The following is a 23961-nucleotide window of genomic DNA, read 5'->3' as shown; positions in this document are numbered from 1 at the left end:
TTTACTTTAATAGGAGGCCAAGGGAGAGCTCATGCACTGAGACACCCCTTTTCCCCCCAATCCTGTCAAGGGAGAATGGGAGCTGGGGAGCCTGGGAAAGGGACCATCTTTGAGAAGACTGTTGTTCTCATCAGAGGGAGAAATCCAGACAGTGAAGTGAGGGCTGGAGACTAGGGAGCTCTTGAATGAGGAGTAGGGAGATAGTACAAATCAGAGCGGCAGCAACCGGAAAGGTGAGGGGATAGTGGAAGAGAGGAATCCAGTCGGGAGCAGGGTTGCAGGAAATCTGGTCTGGGGAGCAGAGGAGTGCTTGTGGAGCAGGAAGGAGCAGGCCTGAGGATGGAACAAAATGGGCAAGGAAGCACTTGTCTTTTGAAGACTTGAGAACTGGCAGGGCAGCCTAAGCAGGGGAAGGACCTGAGGAGTCAGGAGGGCAGTTTCTCAGGAAAGGTCCCTTCCTTCCTCAGCTGTATGAAGGAGCCAACAGCAGTGGAGTATGGGGCTGGAAGAGGGGGTCTGTAACAAGGGCCACAGACAGGCCCAAGGCTGTGGGTATCTGGGCAAGAGGGCTAACAGCGCAGGCTGGCAGAGGGTGGCAAGGAGCCCCTCCCTGAACAGTGCTGGTGCAGGGTAGTGGCTAGAGCAGTGGGTGACGGGGGTGGGCTGGAAGGGGAAGTTGCAACTGTGTGGTCACAAATGCAAACACTTCTTGGCACAAGTAAACAGCCCAACCACTTCTGGGCAGCTCGGCTTGGGCATGACCCTGACCTCAGCAGCGCCCTCCCTGTGCTGGGGTCCCTCCCAGGGAGGCACACATTAGCTGCCACTAACAGAGGCCAGCAGAGGTCCATGTAACTGCAGTATCCATCCTAGAAGCTTGCGACAGCCCAGCCCCTGATTGAGAAACAAAGACCATGGGGCTGGAGGGGACACTCACCCCAACTGGACTGATTTCATGAAAAGGCACCTTAAACTCCCAACACCTTCACCCAGACCTGCTCCTTACCTTAATTTTTTTTTTTTTTTTTTTTTTTGGTAAAGGGTACTACCTAGAGGATGTCCACCCCTCACACCCATCACTAACACCTCCTAAATGTTTCAGTGTTTTTTGTTTTTTGTTTTTTTTGAGGGGGAGGGTTGGGGGAAGGAAGTATTGCACTGGGGTGGGGATCACTGGTCTCAGCCCTATAGCATCCTGGGAAAGCAGCTCTACTTGCATGGGCTGTCTCAATAACAATTACCCTGTCCTGCCTCACTTCCCAGCACCCACCTTATAGCAGAAAGCCCTGCAATCAGACCACATGAGTTCAAATCTCAGGCCTTATTCCAAAACTGTGAGACCTTGGGTAAAGTCCTTACCTCTGCAGCCTAATCCTGCCTCTGCAAAAGGCTACATGGTTGCTAAGGATCCAGTAACTTTCAATGCTGGCAGTGCATCAAATTGTAAATTCCCAGGCCCTTATCCAGAACTGATCAGCCCCACCAAGGATGGAACCTGGAAATATGAATTCAAATTCCTGAAAAGTGTCTGGCACATTACCTCCTATCTCTCAATCAGGGGTTGCCGTCATTCTCAGGAAGAAATGATCAACCATTATTTCCATCTATGAAAGGTGTTCAGGACACAACTTCAAGCCCCAGAAAATAATCATGGAGGTTAAAATTGCAAATCCTTCAGTGCCCAACTGAGGGTTAGGGCCTGGCCTGCAGCTAGTTTGCCAGGGCCATCAAGTACCATGGGAAAAGCACTGCAGTCAGGGGATTAGGCAGTTTGGGGCTCAGTTTCAGCTTTAACCAGAATTTGGTGTGAGACCTTAGACAAGTCTGGTGAGTCCTGGGGGCTGGGGTAGGGTTCAGACACTGTGGGCTCCTGGGTTTGGGGGCTGCTCAGAGAAGATGGGACCCCTGAGTTCAGACTGGGGAGTCTCCATGTCTTGGCATCCTCCCCAGGCCTAAGCCCTGCCAGTCTTTCGCTGGCCTCACATAGCTAGTGAGAATGCAGGCCATCCCTGGCAGCATGGGGGCACCTCCTCTACAAAGGAATTGGCAAAGTACCATCGACTGAGAGGTTCAGTGCCCTCCTATAGAGCGCAGTACAACGGTGTCTAAATGCCTCACCTCGGTGCCCTCTGCACCAGCCAAGTCAGCAGGCACTGCCATTCCAGAACATGGCACAGGAAGTGCTTGGAATTCATAGGCCCTGGGTTGGCTGCATAGCAAGTAACACTAGTGCCCTCAAGCTGGTGGCAAGCTTGACCAATATATTGGCCAGCTTATTGTTGGCTTGTGTCCACAGCTCCTGCCACCAGTCCACCACTAGGTGGTCTAGGTGTGTGAAGTTGAGGCACCAGCAGTAGTAGGCAGCTGAGGATGCCACTAAAATGTGGCTAGGGGTATGTCTTCAGCTAGGGCGGTAGTAGATTTGCCTGCAAGAAGGGGCTAATGTGGTTCATTTGCAGTAGCAGATTAAAGGGTTTATGGGTCTTGTCACAGGAACTGATTCTGGCATGGTGGATAAAATATGTCCAGCCACAAATCAGAGCTCAGGAAAGAAGAGGCAAAGGTCTGCACAGAGGCCAAACTGACCAAGTGCAAGACCATGAACATGGCTCATTGTTCCATGGGCATGGTGGCACATTCACTAGGTTGTAGCAGACAAGCACACAGGCATCCAGTAGCTTAGCCTCTGTGCTTGCTGCACTTCCAGGTCCCCATCAGCCTGGATCACTGCCTGGTCACTGCCAACCCAATGGCACTGGCCTAGAAAGGTATCGGGTGCACCTCGGACTGAAAGCTCTGGGCAGGAAGAAGGCACCAAGCCAGGGACATAGGAGAGTGGGAGGCATGTCTAACTCTCCTCTTCTCCAGAGATCTTGGTGTCTGCAGCAGCTGCTGTCCTGGGCTGCAAGGTGGTGGCAGAAACAGAAAGTGCTGGCTCTGAGACCAGACCAGGGTCTTTATTCCAAGTCCATGGCAATCTCAGGCACAGGGAGACAACCCTGGAGAATGTGGCCATCCTCTCCCACTGGAGAGACTCACCAGGGCCAATGATGGGTTTGCCACCATGAAGTGCAAGTACAGAATGCCTCAATGGGGTGAGGGAGCAGGGACATGTTACCTCAGCAGTACCGGACCCCAAAAGCCAATGAGGCAGGTCACTTCTCACCGTGGGACAGAGAGAAGCTCCCACTGGTGTTACATGCCATCTCCTAAATCCTTAAGGGGTCCAGAAAGAAGAGCCCAGAGCACCTGTCTGCTCTTGTCTCCCCACCCTCTTCTTCCCAGCTAGCAGCACATGCTATACCCCACTCCCTCCCTCCCATGGCAGCAGGCTCTAGAAGGCACCAGGGGACAGAGAGAAAACCCACTCACCCTCTATGTTCTGCCCAGCTGACAAGAGGGCAGGACCTCAAGAAGTCACAGCCCTGTCAAACCACTTGTTTAAGGTGCCAGGCAGGGTGGCCTGCAGTGTTTATTGATAGGAAGGCATTCAGATCGATGCCCAATTATGCTGAAGTGAGGTTGGTGCCAGGACCCCAGCCCACCTAACTGATAGCCCTAAGAGGATCCCTCCACTGTACCAGCGAGGCCCTAAGACAATGTGTGAAGAATGACCTGGTCCAGAGCCTACCTCCTACCACCCACACAGACCCAAGAGGGCCAGAAAGGCCATCCTGGTTTCCCACTGCCATCTTTCCCCTCTAACACTGGCCCCATGGTTCTTGCTGGAATTGTCAAACTCCTCCCAATCATTCAGTAGGGTCCCCCTCCCTTCTTTAGACCACAGGTCCAGCCCCTGTATCCTGCTGTAGCTGCCCTCCCAGGTGCTGAGGCTTCTTCCAGAACCCCTCAGGCTCGGGTTTACTCAGAGCCAGGAGCTAGCTAACTGGAGGTGACCGAAGTTCAGAGAAGAGCTCCTCACCAGAGAGCTTGGTGCTCAGGTGGCCAGGGACCACGCATCACCAGTGTCCAGTGGGAGTGGGGGGTTTCTCAGTGCTCTTCCCATGGAGGCAGGCTCTGGGCCTCCTGTTGTCTCTTTTTGCTCCCAAACCAGGCTTTTGTCCCCAGCATTGACTCCAGAAATCTGTGCTTCTGGTACTGCAGCCTTGGTCAAGCTGTGAAAGGAAGTTCCAGGGAAACAATCACACCTTTTTGTAATATGATTTATTTAATTTATCAACAAGATGGGATTAGAAAAGCCCAGCTGTACGGGGATATTTATCACTAGAACCAGTCTCACGCAACTTTATGTGTCTCTGTACCTCCCGGGCCCCTGGCAGCGCGCAGTCACTCAAGCCACTGCTGTGGGGCAGGATAATGGCTCATCTCGTCACCCTACCTGCCCACAGTGTGCCTCGGCTCCCCACCTGGTGGCAGTCCCAAGGTCCCACTGGAGAAGGCACCTTTCAAGGGCCAGCCAAGGAGCAGGAAGGCCGAGACAGCTGGCAATGGTGTGTCCCGTCCAGGTTGAGGAGTGGGTCTGGTCAACTCAGAGGACAACAGCCCTCTCTGAACATTTCCCACTATAGGGGAATCCACAGCTCAGGGGTGCAGCCCCATGAATACCTGCAGCGGGCCAGCAGAGGGGCTGCTGTGAAGAAAGGGTGGCAGGAGCCTGGGGAACAGTACTCTGGGTCTAGGCCAACCTGGGTTCCCACCGCCCCCGTACTCCTGCCATCTCTCCCCTCTAACATTGGCCCCAGGGCCCTAATCCTCGCTGGAGTTGTCAAACTCCTCCCAGTCAGAAACACTCATCACCTCAGAGGCAAAATCTGGATCAGCCTGGCTGCGGTGGGGGGTCCCTCGGGGCTGTTCGAGGAGCAGAGAGCGGGGCAGGGTTAGCACACAGGCTGCGAGGCCTGAGATGGAATTGTCCAGCTGGGGCCCCTCCTCCCAGCAGTCCTTCCCCACGTCGTAGATGTGCACATAGGCGGTGCGGCTGCCACGGTTGTGCGAGCGACCACCCAGCACGTAGATCCTGTTGTCCAGCACGGCAATGCCAGGTTCACCATGCCCCGCTGGGAGTGGGCAGACTGATGACCACTGCCCAGATGTGCAGCTGTAGCAGGCCACCTGTAAAGCCAAGACTGGAATAAAGCTGGGCACCCGCTGGGACAGGGATGACAACATTCAACTGGCCAGGCACTTGACTCACACCAAGGCTGACAAATGTGGCAGGCGTGTGGGCAAACCTACCCCTGGAGGGAGCCTTGGGCCAGGATCAAAATGTCCTGTTTATAGGCCAGCTTAACACTGGCTGACTCCAGGCTCTTCTGTGAGCCTATGGCCCCCAGGTGTGCATGCTGTTATTTTTCCATAACCTGGGGAACCAGTCCTCACCCTTCCACAAGATGGAAGCTAACTGAGGACATGAGCCCGACATAACTGTCTTTACCTTCTCCATGGCATCCAACGCCAGAGGAAAGTGCAGGTAAACTGTGCTACTAATTATTAGCTGTCTAAAGTGACTATCAATGTTCTCTTCTAAATTAGTCCAAACGTTAAACAAGTACATGGGAAAGAAATTTAATCTATTATTGATCCAAGCCATGTAAAATAAAACACCAAGACTGAATTTTTAACTAACTAGCAGCCACTAGGGTAAGAAAAGTCATAAATCCCAGTGCTGGTGGAGGTGTAGTGAAGTTCTCTGACATGGCAGGAAAACAATTTGGCAATATGTATTAAGAACCATAGAAATCTTTTACTTTTTACTTAACTGCCTCTGGCTCTCCAGCTATAGTAGGAAGAACATCAGCCTCCAAAGAAGCCCATGCCCTAATCTTTGGAACTTGTAAGTGTTGCTTTATATGGCAAAAAGGATTATACAGATTTGTCTAAGGATAGAATAGGGATCTCCTAAAGCTCCTCAGAGATGAGGAAGGTTATCCTAAATTTTCCCAGTGGGATATCTACTGAGTTGTTGGAAAAGTCATGATGTATTTTTTTTCTCCAATAACCCAGTATTTGCAAGAGTCCTTGACAGTAGAAAGGGAAGGCCAGACAGGAGAAATGAGAAGGGAGAAAAGACAACCTGCTGCTGTTGTCTTTGAAGATGAAGCAGCCCTGTGCCAGGGAACACAGAAGCCTCGAGAAGATGAGAAGAGCCTCTCGCACCATCAGAAAGGAAATTCCTACAACCGCAAGGGATTAAATTCCAACAACCTGAGTGAACAAGGAATAAGATTCTCCCGAAGGCCTATGAAAAAAGGAGCCCTGAAGGCACCTTGAATTATTATAGACCTAAATTTAAAAATATAATACAGAATTTAATTAATTAATTAAATTCTGTATAAATACAGAATTAAAAAATATATTTGCATTATTTTAAGTTGCTACATTTATGGTGACTTGTTCCTGCAACAACAGGAAATGAATACACTAGCTCAGTTGTCGTGATTGGGTGGACATGGGGGTTCCTGTTAACACAGATTGCTGAGCATCACGCCTGAAACTTCCAATTCAGTGGTGGGGATCTGAGAATCTGCTTTCTAAACAAGTTTCATGGGAGTGTGGAAACTGTTTTGAGAACCAAGGCTGTAACCTAAGGAAATAATCCAAATTATGTGAAAATATTCAACTATTATTTTCAATGTTATTTGGAATAATTCAGAACTACCCAAATGATGCAGGGGTCTGACAGTGCACAGTAAGTGGAATTTGGGGTACAGAGGTAGATTTCATATTGAACTGGCAAACACTTACAAATTTAACTTCAGCCAGAATAGAATGGGATACTTCTAGCTACAATTAGGTGATAACGATGCGTAGGTAAAAGAATTTAAAAACAGTGGCACAGGGGCTGGATTATGAGTATTATTCCTTACCCTGGTCCACTTTTAAAAAATTCTGTAATTGTGATTATAAGAGTTTCATAATTAAAGCTCTTAATAAAAACAAATGAAACCATTCTATATGTTACTATAATGGTGATTACATGTCATTCATTCAAATCCATAGGATGTACAATCCCAGAGTAAATCCTAATGCAAACTGAACTTTAGGTGATAATGATGAGTCAAGGTAGGTGCATTAACTGTAACAAATGGATCACTCTGGAGGGGGCGTAGTGTGGGATATGAGAATCCTCTGAACTTTTCTGCTCTATTTTGCTGTGAAGTTAAAAACTGTTTTTAAAAGTAATGCCTATTTTTAAAGTGTATGCATTTCTATTAGGTTTTCATCAATAATAATTGCAAGAAATGGGAATAAATGAAGTGTGTGTTCATACAAGCAGCCCCCCACTCACCTGGTGCACATCCCTCCTGTAGCCAGCATCATTGTTGCTACCCCCAATCACGTACAGCTTCTCCAGGAGGGTAGCCATGCCATGCCAGGCCCGCCGCACAGGCCCTTCAGCCAGAGTGTGCCAGGTATTGCTGTCTGGGTCATAGCAGTGTGTCTCCTTTAAGTAGTCCTCCCCTCTCCGGCCGCAGGTAATATACATCTTCCCCTCCAGCGTGGCGCCTGCATGGGCGTATACCTGTGTAGTGTCATCAAGAGAACCAAAGGTAGGTGGGGAGGGGCAAGAGGACTGTGAGGGAAGATGGCCAGGAGCCATGGCTGCCCAATTCTTCATGGCTTTGTCAACTTCCTCCTCATATTCTGACAAGAATGTTCCTGGATTCTTGCTGGTCATCCTGTCCTCGACATCCACCCCAACATCTATGTCCATGGACCCAGAGATAAACCTCATGCTCCCACAAGGAGAACGGAATCTTTATTTTCCCATGCTCCTAAGGGACATATCTGCACAGCGATCAATCAAAGCATCACTTTCGGAGTTAGTCATGAGAGAAGGGACAGCACTTCTGAGCTTCTGACCCACCTTCAGTGGCTTTCATCTCTTCCCCGCTCCCAACAGCAAGCAATAGTATAGACCTGCAGACCTCACTTTAAAAATCTGTTTGCAAAAAAATGTCTAATGACATAGTGAGGGGAATAGTGAGATGCAAAATCAAACATAAACAATAAAACAAGAAGTACAATGCCACGTTAGTGATGGGTAACGTGGAGGAAGAAAACACCACCCTGCTCTTGATTTATGCTTGATTTCTACTGCACCCCAATGGCGATCTCCTTGCTGCCCTGCCAGACCCACCACGTGCACCCTTCTTGCTGGCCTCCTGCCTCCCTTTTCACAGCACATAAGTCAAACTGACCCTGAGCAAGGCCCTCCATGCTGTGCCCATGACCCCCAGGCAGGGTACTGTGTGTTCTTAGGGAAGAGGATTTCACAGGGTGTGGAAGATTCAGAGTTTGTACAGGAACAACCACTGAGAGTGTGTTATCACAACAACAGTATGGAAAGGGAGAAAGGCAGGGCTCAGAGCAGTGGGTAGAACACACATTAAAATTTTTGAATCTTCTCCTATCAATGGTAGGGAGCTGGGGAGGGTTTCTTTTCTTTCTTTCTTTTTTTTTTAAGATTTATTTATTTAAACAAGAACTGGGGTACAGACCAGATGTGCGGGAGGGTGAGAGGATTCACCAGTGACAGAGCGGGGAACAAAACAGGCAGACTGATGAAATACACTGCTGAGGGGAGCAGCGGGTGAGACAGGAGAGGTCTGCTGCGCCATGTGGGCTTCTCCCCCGCCGGCTGGGATCGAACCCCCACTGCAGAGGCTGTAGACAGTTTCACAGAGCTGCGCTCAACCGCCTGCACCACCAGGAGAGACCCGGGTTTCTTTTTTTAATTAAACTTTTTATTTGATATAAGTGTACATTCACATGTAATTGTAAGAAAGAGTAGAATGCAACAAGATGACAGCAAAGAGAATACTCTGGTATGTATTCTCCATATACTAACAACTAAATTGCAGCAGAACAAAGTCAAAACCCCTGAAAAATAAATGGATGGCTACATACACACCAGGAGCAACTGTAAAAAGGGGTAGGAAAAACTTTAATTGAACTGTGTTTACAGAAATACCAGAGCAGTACAACCCACAAGAAGGAGGGGTGGCAGCTGTCCAGAGTCCCCTTACTGTTGTTGACTCATGGTCACATAACCACATTGGAGACTTTGGAAATGCCACACTTTGATGGGGGTGGAGAGGAGGGTTGCATATAGTTGGTGTCTGGGTCATAGAACGCACTACTGGAGAACTATAGGAGCAAGTATGCAGAGTGATGATTACTGACTTGAGCCTGAAGTTCCCAATATGGAACAGCTGGAACATAAATATAGGCGCCAAGATGGATCACCTATGTCTCCTCATAGACAAGGCCTTGTGGTTTGAGGCTGGGATATTCAAAACACCTGCCAAGGTATACACCTAACTGCCACCCTACGGGCGAAAACTGAGATAACTGAACATGTACACTAACCAGAGTTCAAGTACCTGTTAACAACAGAAGCAGACACCCCAGGAGAAGGCTCTGTATGGGAAAAGAATAGAGAACAACTCCCTGGATGGGACCCTTTCTCAACTACAATTTGTGGCCAGCACTGTATCCAGTGCTTAAACATAGCCTAGAGGTGGAAGCTGGCATAAGACTATATGAGACAATTAGGTAATAAGAGATACAGTTGGTGGGCCTCCCTGGTGGAACAAGGGGTTAAGTCTCAGCACTATCAGCTATCAGCAGCCACTGCAACACATGTTCGATCCCTGGCTAGGGAGCTAACCCACATGGTACAGCAGACCTCTCCTGTCTCGCCCGCTGCTCCCCTCAGCAGTGTGTATCAGTAGATCCTCCTGTTCTGCTCCCCACTCTGCCTCTGGTGAATTTTCTTACCCCCCAGCTCTTGTATGCATAAATAAATAAATCTTTTATAGAAAAAGAGAGATACAGTTGGTAACTATATTATGATTAAGGGGGTAATACAAGAAAAAACACTCATAACATAGTGTGGAACACCCAGATACATAAGACAATAACAAAACTGAAGAGATATAATGCAACAACACAATACTAGGGGATTTTAATATACCACTTATAATTATGAATAAATCAAGACAGAATAAGGAAACAATAGCCTTAAATGAGATGCTAGAGAAGAATAGGCTTTAACAGACATCTACAGAACACTGCACGCAAAAGACACTGCGTTCACATTTTTTTCAAGCGCACGTGGAACATTTTCAAGACTAGACCATATACTGGGAAACAAGTTAATTGCCAATAAAACTACTAAGATCAAAATCATAGCAAGTATTCTCCCTGAAAAGAATGCTATACAGCTAGAAATCAAGTATTTTAAAAAACAACAGGAAAACTTTACAGTTTTGTTTAATAGCTACTGGATAAAAGAAGAAACTAAAACAAATAAAAAAAATACCTTGAGACTAAAGAAAATGATGATACAAGCTACCATAATCTGTGGGTTGTAGCAAAAATGGTCTTATGGGGGGAAGATAACTACAATACAGGCCCACAGTAAGAAGCAAGAAATAATACAAACAAACAATCTAATACTGTAGCTAAAGTACCTTGAAAAGGAAGATCAAGCAAGATCCAAAGTTTGTAGATGGAAAGAAATAATAAAATTAATTAATAAATAATAAATTAAATTAAATTAAATTAAATAGATATATAAAGGACTATATAAAAAAAGTCAATGAAAGTAAGAGTTGGTCTTTTGAGAAGATAAACAAAACAAACTTCTAGCCACGCTAACAAAGACAGAGAAAGAGAACATCAATAAACAGAATCACAAATGAAAGAGGAGAAATCACCACAGATAGCAGAGAAATACAAGGTTATAAGAGATTACTAAGAACAACTATATGCCAATAAATTCAATAACTTTGAAGAAATGAACACATTTCTATATCAACTAAGACTAAGCCAGGAAGAACCAGATAAGTTGAAGAAACCATTCACAAGCATAGATAAAAAATCTTCCAAAAAACTAAAGTCCAGGACCAAATGGCTTTACAAATGAATTTTATCAAATTTGCTTAAATTGTTTTAAGAATATAAAGAATGCTCCCTAATACATTTTATGATGCCAACATTACCTTATACTGAAACCAGACAAAGCAGCAGAAAAAGGGAAAATAATAGACCAATATCCTGCTGAAAATTGATCCAAAAATTTTCAATAAAATCCAAAAATCATCAACAAAATACTAGCAACTCAAATTCAACAGTGTATCACAAAGGTTATACACCACAATCAAATGGGATCCCAGGGATTCCAGCATGATTTAGTATACATATATCAATTAATATACTATATCTTATCAACAAAAGTAAAGATAAAATCATGGTACAATCAATAGATGCAGACAGAATGCATTTATTTATGCATTTGATAAGATTTAGCACCCATTTATGATAAAAACTCTATACAAGATGGGAACAGAAGGAACCTATCTCAATACAATAAAAGCCATATAGCACAAACCAACAACCAATATAATACTGAATGGTGAAAAACTGAAAGTTCTCCCCTTAAGACCAGGAATAAGACAAGGAGACCCACTGTCCTTACTTCCGTTTTGGCTAGAGCTATCAGACAAAACAGGAAATAAAAGGATTCCAAGTCAGAAAAGAAGTGAGACTAACACTATCCACACATGACGTATTATATATAAGAGTCTAAAAACCTCAACCAAATAAACCATTAGAAACACTATAGCAAAGTGGCAGGTCATAAAACTAACGAATATAAATCTGTATGTTGCATTTTTATACACAAACAGCAAATGATAAGAATAAAAAAATCAAGAAACTAACTCCATTTATAGTTGCTTCAAATACAATTAAATACCTTGGAATTAACCTAATTGAGGAGGTCAAGGACCTATTCAATAAGAATTGTAAGTTGTTATTAAAGTACTTACTGGCATAAGGAGATGGAGGGACATTCCATGCTCATGAATGGGAAGAATCAGTAAAATCAAAATGACTACCCTGCCTAAAGCAGTACATAAATTTAATGCAATCTCCATCAAAATACGAACAATATATTTCAAAGAAATACTGAAATTTATATGGAATTATAAAAAGCCTTAAACAGCAAAAGCAATCTTGAGATAGGGGTCTTCCTGGTGGCGCAGTGGTTGAGCACTGGGTTGCAAGGCTGCCCGCAGCCTCTACGGTGCCGGTTCGATCCCTGGCTGCTCCCCGGCCACCAGAGAAGGGTCCCACATGGCGCGCAGACCTCTCCTGCCGCCCGCTGCTCCCCTCAGCAGTGTACTTCAGTCCTTCTGCCTGTTCTGCTACCTGCTCTGGTGAATTCTCTCACCCTTCCACACTTCTGACTCTACCCAGTGGTTGTATCAATTAATCAATAAATAAATCTTGAAAAAAAATTAAAAAAAAAAAGCAATCTTGAGATAAAAGGAAAGAACTGGGGACATTATGTCACCTTACTAAAAGCAACATGGTATTGGCATAGAAATAGGTTCTTGAATCAATAATGAAACAGAATGCAAAACCCAGAAATGAATCTATGTACATGTCAGTATTAATCTGTGATACAGCAGCCACACCATACAGTGTGTAAAGGAGAGTCTCTTTAATAAATGGTGCTGGGCAAAATGGAAGGCCATAGATGAAACAATGAAGTTGGATCACTCTGTAACTCCATTCACAAAAATAAATTACAAATGGATTAAAGATTTAGAACCTCCACATTAATAAATAAAGAGAACAAGCATTGGTGAGATGTTCCATGACATCAACAATAAAGGTGTTTTTGGAGACTTGACACTTATGGCAAAAGAAATAAAAATAAAAACAAACAATTGGGATTACCTCAAGCTAAAAAGCTTTTAGATACAATTCAATTATAACAAAATAAACAACCCAATCAATAAATGGACAGCAGATATTAGTAGACAATTCACCAAAGGTGATATCCAGAAGACCAACATACATCATCATCACTTCTAATAAGAGAGATGTAAGTTTAAACCAGAATGAGATGATATTATCTCACACTTGTGAGAACAGCAGATAGTAAAAAGACCCAAAAAGTGCTGAAGACAACTCAAAGAATGAGAAATCCTATTATACTGTTGATGGGAATGTAAACTGGTGTAGATATTACGAAAAGATATTATGAAAAGATATTATGGTGTAGATATTATGAAAAAAATCTATATTATTAGATTTACCTTAAAAAGCTAAAAATGTAAATACCAGATAGCCCAGCAATCCTACTCTTGAGCATCAATCCAAAGAATATGAAGCCATTAACACAAAAAAACCTATACGCTCTACATTGTGTATTATAGCACTATTTACAACAGCTAGGACATGCAAGCAGCATAAATGCTCACTGACAGACAACTGTATCAAGATGTGATATAATCACATTATAGAATACTATCCAGCTATTAAGATGAAATGCTGCTATTTACAGCAAAATATAGGAAGTTCAAGGGAATTATGTACAGTAAAGCAAGTCAGAATGACAAAGACAAATACTGGACATTTACATAACAGACCATTTGACAAAGTAAAATACATACAAAAACTGGCAGACATTAATAAACAAAGCGAAGGTTCTGTGGTTAAGAGAGGGAGAAAAGGACAAGGGGATAGAAGGGATGGTGGTGAGGAGGAGAAAATAAATAAAATAAAATAAATTTTTGGTTTTCATCTCAGATCTACTTATGGCGAATCCCTGAAGACACAACTCAGGATTTTTTTTTTTAGTGTTGCTGCTACTAGGACAACTGAAGTAACAGTGTTTGTAATCACTGTCAGGATTAAGAATGCAAGTTTTGTAGACAGACTGGCTGGAGTTTAATTCTTTTTTTAAAAAAAAAAGATTTATTTTTATTTATTTATGCATACAAGAACTGGGGTCTAGGCCAGAGGTGCGATGGGTGAGAGGGTTCACCGGAGACAGAGTGGGAAGCAGAACAAGCGGATCTACTGAAATACACTGCTAAGGGAAGCAGCGGGTGAGACAGGAGAGCTCTGCTGAGCCATGTGGGTCAGCTCCCTGGCTGGGGGATGAACTCTTGCTGCACTGGCTGGCGACTGCTTGATAGCACTAAGACTACAACCCCTGAGTCACCAGGAAGGCCCGAGTTTAATACCAATTTTAATGAAATAGATTAGACTCTATTTGTTCATTAGACTTGTGACTTGGAGTAATATACAACAAAGAAAGAATACCAAGCCCACATATTCTTCACCCAGATTCCCCCAACAGTAAGAGGTCGTTTAGCTCATACAGCATTACACCAGGAAATTGACAGTGACCCAGTCAAAACACCAGACTTTTCTCTGTCCATTAGGAATCCTCCCATTGCTTACTTATAGTCACATTCACCTCACTCCTGCCCAAACCTCTTTGTAATCCCTGGCAACCTCTAGTCTGTTGTCTATTTCTGGAATTTTGCCATTTCAAAATCATTATATAAATGGAAGCATGCAGCATGTAATCTTTCAATACCAGCTTTCTACACCAATCCAGGTTCACCTAGGATACTACTTGTACCCAGTTTGTTCCTTTTTATTGTTGAGTATCTCAGAATGTGTATTCCTGCCACAGTTTGCTTAGTCTTTCATACACTGAAGGACATCTCATTTGTTCTGGGTTTCTGGCTATTGCCAATAAACCTGTTATGAATATTTATGTACAGCAAACTTTTTATTTCTCTTGGATAAATGCCCAGGATGAAAATATTTTACCAGGTCACAAGGTAGATGGAAGTTCACTTTTTAAAGATACTACCAAACTTTTGCTTAGTGTGGCAGTATCATTTATACTTTCCCAGTCTCTATGTATCCTCATCAGCTTTTGGTATTGTCCCCCATTTTTATTTAGCCATTATGATGTTGGTTTTCTCAAACTGCATCTCCCTCCTGGCTAAAGATGTTGAACACTTCATGTGATATTTGCTACCTGTGTATCTTCCTCAGTAAAATGTCTTCTTAAATATTTTGCCTTTGTTCCATGTCGCAGCTTGTCTTTTCAACTGCTTAACAGGATCTTTTGCAAAGCAAAAGTACATAATTTTGATAAAAGTCCAATTTATCAATTTTTCTTTCCATAGCTCAAGTTTTTGTGGTCAAGTCTAAGAACTCATTGCTGAGCCCTAGGCCCAGGATTTTTTCTCCCTAAAAGTTTTGTAGTTTTACATTTAAGTTTCCATCATTTTGAGTTAACTTTTATATAAGGTATAAGTTTTGGGTTGATGTTTACTTTTTTATGCCTACAGAAGTCCAAATGCCCCAGTATCATTTGTTGAAAGGTTACCTTTCCTCTACTCAATTGCCTTTGCATTCTTGTCAAAAAATGTTTCTCCATTGTCCCAATGACTTACACATTTGTCTCTCCATCAATAACAGTATTAATTATAGCAGTTATATAGTAAATCTTAAAATTGGATTGATTCTTTCCATTTTGTTTCAAAATTATTTGAGTTATTCTAGACCCTTTGTTTTTCCATACAAATTTCAGAAGAATATCATCTCTATTTACAAATAAAAAAATACTTGCTGGGGTGTGGGGAAGAACTGAGTCAAAGAATTAGTATCTCTATTTTTTGAGTCTTCTAACTCATGAACATGGTATGTCACCCTATTTATTTACATTTTCTTTCATCAGCATGTTATAATTTTCAGCATGTAAGTCTTGTAAAAATTTAGTTAGATTTATACTGACATATTTCAATTTTTTAAACAACTAGAAATTATATTATATTTTATTTATTTTTTTTTAAAAAGATTTATTTTTATTTATTTATACAAGCACTGGATACAGTCAGAATCACGGGAGGGTGAGAGAATTCACCAGAGCCAGAGCGGGGAGCAGAGCAGGCAGAAGGACCGAAGCACACTGCTGAGGGGAGCACCGGGTGGCAGGAGAGGTCTGCGCACGATGTGGGACCCTCCTCTGGTGGCTGGGGAGCAGCTGGGGATCGAACTGGCGTTGCAGAGGCTGCTGGCAGCTTCGCAACCCAGCGCTCAACCGTTGCGCCACTGGGGAGGCCCTGTATTATATTTTAACTTTCAAGTTCCATGTGTTTAGAAACCATGTGTGTAGAAATACAGAAAAATTTTGAGTTTGTTTTATATCCTGCAATCTTGCTGAACTCACAGTGCTAGGATTTTTGGGGATAGATTTCTTTAGACTTTTTGACAATTTTATCATCTGAAAATAGTTGATTTCTTCTTTTTCAATCTGTATACCTTTCTTAACTTAGCTTTTTCCACTGGCTGGAACCTTCGACTATGCTGAATTAAGGGTGCTGAGAGAAAACATCCTTGCCTTGTTTTCCACCGTAGGAAAAAGCACTCATGTCAGCCTTCTCCACTGACTATGTTAGTGGTAGGAACTTTGCAGATGTACTTCAAGCTGAAGGAATTCATTGCTAGTCTTTTTTTGTTAATCCCCTTGTCTTTTTCCTTCCCCTTCCCTCTTAACTTCAGATCCTTCACAGTGTTTATTAACATCTACTGGTTTTTGTAAGTATTTTACTTTCTCAAATCCAATAGCTATTAAGCACCATATTGTTTAGTCTACATGTATGTGTGTTTTTTCCTTTTGTTTGGCATTATGGTCAGAACAGAGTACTTATCTCTTCTTGAAAATGTTCATGTGCACTTAAAAAAAAGTGTATGCAGTGGTTTTTTGGTGGAGTACTCTGTGTTAAAACTATTCTGTCTAGGGCCTTTCCTGGTGTCACAGGCGGTTGAGCGCTGCGCTGTGAAGCTGTCCACAGCCTCTGCAGCGCCGGTTTGATCCCGGCCAGCCAGCGAGGGTCCCACATGGCGCAGCAGACCTCTCCTGTCTTGCCCACTGCACCCCTCAGCAGTGTGTTTCGTCAGTCTGCCTGTTCTGTTCCCTGCTCTGTCTCTGGTGAATCCTCTCACCCTCCCACACCTCTGGTCTGTACCCCGGTTCTTGTATAAATAAATCTTTTTTTTTTAAATTGTTTATTTATTTATACAAGCACTGGGTACAGTCAGAAGCGCGGGAGTATGAGAGAATTCATCAGAGCCAGAGCGGGGAACGGAACAGAACAGGCAGACTGACAAAACACACTGCTGAGGGGAGCAGCGGGCGCAGCAGGAGAGGTCTGTCGCACCATGTGGGACCCTCACCAGCGGCCGGGGATGGAACCGGTGCTGCAGAGGCTATGGGCAGCTTCACAGTGCAGCGCTCAACCGCTGCACCACCAGGGGAGTCCCAATAAATAAATCTATTAAAAAAAAAAAAAACCAAAAAAAAAAAAAAACAAAAACGCTATTCTGTCTAGCTCCTCATTCAAGGTTATTGTTTCCTTATTTATTCCCTGTCTTGTTAATCTATCCATAGTTCTGGTGTATTAAATTCCCCCATTATTGGGCTTCCCTGGTGGCACAAGGGGTTAAGACGCAACCTATGAAGCTGTCTGCAGCCTCTGCAGCACGAGTTTGATCCCTGGCTAGGGGGCTATTCACATGGCGCAGCAGACCCCTCCTGATTCGCCCGCTGCTCCCCTCAGCAGTGTATTTCATTCAATCTGCCTGTTCTGCCCCACTCTATTTCTGTGAATCCTCTCACCCCCGCCCCCACACCTCTGGCCAATACCCCAGCTCTTGTATGCATAAATAAATAAATCTTAAAAAAAAAAGCTAAAAAAAAATCCCTCATTATTATTGCGTTTTGAGTATCTCTCTTCAGTTCTGTTATTGTCTTATTTTTCTTGGTGTCCCATCATTCAGTGCATATATATTTATGTGTAGTTTATCACTGTATCATAATATCCTTTTCTATTTCTTACTATTTTTTTAATTGGAAACCTATTTTATCTAAGTATAGCTTTTCTTGACTTCTAAAAAATTTTTATTACCATTTGTTTGTAGCACTGTATTCCAGTCTTTAATTCTCTATTTATCTCCTCTGGTAAGACAGATTTCTTATTAACGGCACAAGGTTTGACTTTGTTTTGAAAGCCATGCAACACTACAGCTTTTGACTGGTGATACTTAAGACATTTATACTTAAGGTGATATTGAGACATAAAAGCTTATTGGCCATTTTCGTTTTGATTTTTTTAATAGTACATCTTATGTTTTTATTTTTTGAAATCTTCCTTTTAGTGTTTTATTTAGGTTCCATTTCTGCTGTTTTATGTGTTACTTCTATTGATTTCTGTTTTGTTTGTTTGTTTATGTCTATTGAGTTTTGTTTGAAGTTCTTCTGAGGTTCATCTATGATGGACTATTTGTGTGACCTGTTGGACCATCTGGTCTCATTCTGTCTGGCTCCTCCTTCATTGTATATGATTTAGATGTCTGTTACCTCTACATTTGCTGTTGCTTGATAATTACCCCTTCAATCATGTATGACTAAATGGTGATAAATTCTTTAAGTTTTTGCTTTTTAGTGAAGATCCTTACACTTCCTTCTGTCTTGAATGTTAATCTTACAGGGTAAAGAGTTCCAGATTAGAAATCTTTAAGCACCTAAAATATCTCCTGCCAATCCCTTCTTGCTTGAAATGTTTCCACTGAAAAGTATGCTGATAGTCTTTTCAGTCTCCCCTTACAGGTTACCATGTCTTGATGTTTTTGGTATTCTGTTCCATCATTGGCTTTTTTTTTTTTTCTAAGATTTATTTATTTATTTATTTATTTATTTATTTATTTATTTATTTATTTATACAAGCACTGGGTACAGTCAGAAGCGCGGGGAGGGTGAGAGAATTCACCAGACGAAGTACACTGCTGAGGGGAGCAGCAGGCGGCAGGAGAGGTCTGCGCGCCATGTGGGACCCTTCTCCGGTGGCCAGGGAGCAGCCAGGGATCGAACCAGCACTGCAGAGGCTGAGGGCAGCTTCGCAACCCAGCGCTCAACCGCTGTGCCACCGGGGAGGCCCCTCCATCATTGGCTTTTAAAAACGTTATGAAAATGTGTCTGCTTGGTATTATTTTTTTAAAAGATTTATTTATTTATTTATACAAGCACTGGGTACAGTCAGAAGCACGGGAGGGTAAGAGAATTCACCAGAGCCAGAGCAGGGAGCAGAGCAGGCAGAAGGACCAAAGTACACTGCTGAGGGGAGCAGCGGGCGGCAGGAGAGGTCTGCGCGCCATGCGGAACCCTCCTCCAGTGGCCGGGGAGCAGCTGGGGATCGAACCAATGCCACGGAGGCTTCGGGCAGCTTCGCAACCAGCACTTAACCGCTGCGCCACAGGGGAAGCCCTGCTTGGTATTATTTTGTTTGGAGCTCTTTGGGCTTCCTGGATGAGGATATTTGGGTTATTTTCTGGATCAAGATGGTTTTGAGCAATTATTTTTTTAAATAAAATTTCCATGCCTTTCTCTTCTCCTTCTGGGATCCCCATGATACAGATGTTATTTGATCAAGCTTCCCAAGGTACTCTTATACATTTACCCTTTTTAAAAATTTTTCCTCCATGTTGCTCTGTGTGTTCTCTGACAATGTGCTTTTAAGCTTATTAATTCTCTCCATTACTTGAGTTTGTCTCAATAGTATTTTTTAATTCAGTTACAGTATTTCTTAGCTCTTTTACTTCTAATTGTAACTACCTGATATCTTCTTGATCTTCATCCTGTTCCTATGTTATAGCTCCCATTTTCTTTTTTTAGTTCCATAAACATTGTTTTAACAGTTACCTTGAACTCCTCTTCATTCATACTCTGCAGCTATGCTAGATTGACACTCTTCTTAGGACTTTTTTACTCCAGTGTTTGTGGTATAGTCTCTTTATTTCTATTTTTTATGAGCTGTAACGAGGTGATATTTTAATTGCTGCTTCTACACCTGCTGAAGTGATTCAAGAATTTGCAGCAGGAAGGAGTGACAGGCGGAAAGGAACTGTGACAGTAGGGCACCAAGGGATTATCTCCAGTGAGCATGAGAGATTCAAGCACCCTACTGTGCTGTGGATGCTGGAGCTATATGGTAGGGAGCCAGTATGATCCCCTCCTGTATGTTAGCGTCTTCTTCTCAGTGTCTGATAGTCATGCAGCTTCTACCTTTAAGCTGTGTTTGAGCACTGAGCATGGATTGTAGTTGAGACGGGGTCATAGGCTTGGAGTTGTTCTCTTTTCTTTTCCAATACAAAGCCCTATCTGGGGTGTTCGCTCCTATTGCTAACAGGTGCTAAAACCTTGGTTTATGCAAGTGTTCATTTGTTGTCTTGGTTTTAGCTCTGAGGGGATAGGAGTGGCACATTTTTCAAATATCCCAACCTCAGACATCCCTGGTAGCCTAGGGGTTAAGTCTCAGCACTACCACTGTGAAAGCTCACAGCGTTGGCCTGAGTCTGATCCCTGGCCAGGGAGCTAACCCACATGGTGCAGCAGAACTCTCCTGTCTCACCCATTGCTCCCTTAGCAGTGTTTTTCAGTAAATCTGCTGTTCTGCTCCCAACTCTGTCTCTGATGAATCCTCTCACCACCCCCACACCTTTGGCCTGCACCCCAGTTCTACACAAAAATAAATGAAATTTTAAAAACAAACAAACAAACAACTATCCCAACCTTAGTTTCAAGTAGAGGCCTGTTCTATGAGGAGACACAGGTGATCTGACCTGTTTCTCCCCACTGTTTGAAGCTACAGTTCTCCTACATTGACAAAATCAGTTTTAAGGCTGTAATCCTTGCTCTGCTCCGTGATCCCAGTTTTTTGTAGAAAGGCACAAGCCACTACTGCTTCTGGACCATCCAGTGGCCTGGGACTGCTCTCCTGTTCCTCTTGTTTAAACTCTCTTCTCTCTATAAGCATATCCCACACTTACCTCTTTCTCAGAATAAATTCCTGGCCTGGAAGATATTTCCTCACTCCAGATGACTTCCCATCTTTCTTTAGATACTGATCTAACTGACTTCTCCCCAGATAGATCTTCTCCAAATAGTCTATTGACATTTACCTGCCAGTGCCCCCTCCCTGGGCATTGTTTAGCTCAATCCCTCTTAACTTCCTAATCACACTTACCACAGATGGTAATTATTTTTAACTGATCTGCTTAGTGCTTAAGGCTGGTCTTTCCTGCTGGGTTGCAAACACCAGGGGGTTTATACCTTTGTCATTTCTTGTCACTACTGTATCCCAAGGTCTTAGAACAGGATAGGTGCTTATTAAGTAGTTGCTGGATGAGTCAATGTATGAACGTTGGCAGTAAGAAGTTAGTTGAGGGCCAAGACTGCCCCTCTGTGGCGATGCTGGAGAACTGCAGCTCCCCAGTAGGACCCAGACACAGTCCTCGAGGCACATTCCCGTACCTGCCCAGGAACAACCTGATAGCGTCCTGTATACCATATTTTTTGTCTGGGAAGCTAGAGGGTCTAGCAGGTGCTCTACAAATGACAATGCTGCTGCTAGCAGGGTGTGTACCATATTCTCAGAGACTGGGAAATCCAGGAGAGAACAGCAAGGTCTTGTACTTGCCCCAGGATCTCATGTCTGGCTTCAAGGCCAGAGCCGAAGTAGCCCAAGGCCACAGGATAACAGAAAGGCACCTTCCTAAAACATTATCTTTGCACAATGAACCTTCTTTTAAACATCTTCAAATTGGAACAAGCCAAAGTATTATGCAGAGTGCACAGAATTTTTTTTAAAAAACATAAAAAAATAAAACTTCAAGTGTTTTTGGCTTCTCAAAGACCCTGCTCTCCAGGAGGTCAATGGGAGAGAAATCCAAGGCTTCTGAGTCTCTCTCAGCATCCCTCCTGCTTGACATCTTAGGACTTAGCTCATATTAACTGTGCTAAGGCACAGGCTAGGGGAAGGTTTTTGTCTCATTTGAACAGAAGTTAAAGCAAGGACCAAGGTCTCACCATGGTAAAGAAATTCTGGGGAATGGAGTCTGGACACTTGAAGAGGCTCTCCCTAAGAAGCTGGCTGACCCTCAGATCACTTCTCTACCATTCTCCGTACTAAGTGCAGTGCCTTTGGGGGGACACCTCCATTTACTCTCCACACCCTAGGAAAGGAAAGTGGGCTGAAAACGGCCCTTCTTGAAGGGGCTTCCTTACCTCCCTCTTGAGTGGGGCCACATAGGCCCAGGAGTTGGTGGCAGGGTCATAGCGCTCCACAGCATTCAAGTCATTGTGGTAGTCACGGCCTGCCACTGCATAGATGTACGTGCCCACGACACACACACAGAGATCTGCATGTTCCTGCTGCAGGGACTGGATCTGGAACCAGCGGTTGTGCCGTGGGTCATACCTTTTAAGAGGACACAAGGACAGCAAATCACTGACAGGTGAGAGAGCCCACCCAGCAGGCCCATATTCTCGCTCCATCTGCCCCCACTCACCAGAATATGCCCACCTAGCACTCTGGAAGGCATGGCCAGGATCCTCTGGGGTTTCTATCTACAACTTTGGGCCCTTGCAGATATAACCTCTTGGGTGGCTTCTAGACTGCCTAACTATATACCCCAGGATGCCCCATTTCTGTGGCCACAGCATTTCATTCTCACCTGTCTCACCTTATGGTCCCATAGCCCCATCCCCATTCAGAAACTCCATATTATGAGAGCCTTGCTGGGTTGAGTCCTGGAAGGGTGGCACAGGGAAGGGAGGAGAGTCACTCTACTGACATTAGAGATACCTTCCTACACCTTTCACATCAGATACAGCTGTCCCCAAGTCACAGACTTGCCTTCTCCTGTCTCCCCAAGTGACAGCTTCACCCTGCACTCCTGCTCAAGTGCCCCACTCATGCTGCCCACTGCCACAACCCTTCAGCTTGTCTACCTTTCTTCTGCTTTCAGAAGGCTTCACATTCTCAGTCCAGGTAACCTCAGTCATCCCACGACAGACTATCACCCCTCATCTTCTCCTGCACTTCAGACTCATGGCACAAATACCTGCCAGTCACCTCCAGCTGATTGTTCACCTATCCTGAATGGAACCCCAAGTTCCCTCTTTCAACCGGTCTCATCCTTGTTGGTGATCATACACCAGAATCCCAACGCCTTAACCAATACCCAAGGAATCTGCAGCCCAAATCCACACCCACCCTTCTAGCATTGAGTCCTGCCCCAGGCTTTCCCCACTTATGGGGGGAAGGGTGCTCCCTGCCCCTTCTCCCTTTCTCCATGTCCCAGGCCTGGTGCTCCGTTGGGCCCACAGGAGGCACACAGGCAGGTGTGCTGTTTGGGTTAACACAGATGATGGACCAGAACCCTGGGAGCTGGGGTCCATTTTTCCGTGACCTGTGGTGCCTTTTCCCCTCAGCATCCACCAGGCAGCAGTATCTGTGCTTCTGCTTCAGGAGCCTTCTTGTTCAACAGTCCATGTACAGGGATAGCCCCAAATAACTGCTTTTATTTCTCTACAGTAAGTGCAACACCAAAGAGAACAAGTGAAACTTCAATTGGCTAGAAAGAGAGTGAAGAAAATTCTCTTTGGCCTGGTTTGTATGCTGGTTGATGAAGAGGCTGGTTTCAACCCGTGCCCCAAAGCACAAGTTAGACATTCTATCACTGCTTATTCTATCATTTGGCCAGCCCCTCTATGCCAACCAGGAATGACAAGAAACAGAGTGCCTCAGGAGTTGGGGTCAAAAGGAGAAAAGGAGCATGCACCTGGTGACATGGACACCAGGTGCTAGCTGGGGTGACCTTAGTAAGAGTTTTACTCTTAACATTCACTCAGTTTCTGCACTGAGTGGCAGTGATATCACCTGCCTAGAGAAGCTATCATGAGGGATCATAAGCGACAAGATCCTTGTTAACTAGAGGGACATTCATAAAAAACTGAGATTAATTTCCATATTCCTGGACCTTAGGATAGCTCCTGGCCCAGGATAGATCACACTCTGTCTACCAAATGAAGTAAGCAAAGGAATAAAAGTGCTATTAGTGAAATCGTTCATTCACCCTACAAATATTCACTGGCCATCTAACATGGATTAGGCACAGTGCTCAGTACTGGGAACTCAGAGGCCCTGCTTTCCATTGTAGAATGGGAAAAATTGCTAAAGAGAGCAGAGTACACACTCAAGTGCTCAACATAATGGCAGGTACCAGGAAGGGAAAAAGGAGAGAGTATGCTCTTCCCAGCGCAGAGCTCTCCTA

The 23961-nt window shown here is 44.1% G+C and overlaps 1 protein-coding gene across 1 annotated transcript in view; it reads right to left on the bottom strand.

Annotated features, from left to right (window-relative positions):
- Window positions 1-4701: 4701 nt before the first annotated feature.
- The window catches only part of KLHL22 (kelch like family member 22), a 36691-nt gene continuing 17431 nt past the window's right edge, over window positions 4702-23961 (bottom strand). Inside the window, exons 4-6 of the mRNA XM_084244837.1 lie at window positions 21911-22103; window positions 7250-7483; window positions 4702-5073 (exon numbers count right to left, since the gene is read on the bottom strand). Coding sequence (XP_084100963.1) covers window positions 4708-5073; window positions 7250-7483; window positions 21911-22103 — 793 coding nt within the window. The 3' untranslated portion in view covers window positions 4702-4707. The remainder of the gene's footprint in view (window positions 5074-7249; window positions 7484-21910; window positions 22104-23961) is intronic.

Source organism: Talpa europaea, assembly GCF_964194135.1.
Source record: "Talpa europaea genome assembly, chromosome: 10".
NCBI classification, from domain to species: Eukaryota; Metazoa; Chordata; class Mammalia; order Eulipotyphla; family Talpidae; genus Talpa; species Talpa europaea.
This window is presented reverse-complemented; position numbering and strand designations above follow the sequence as displayed.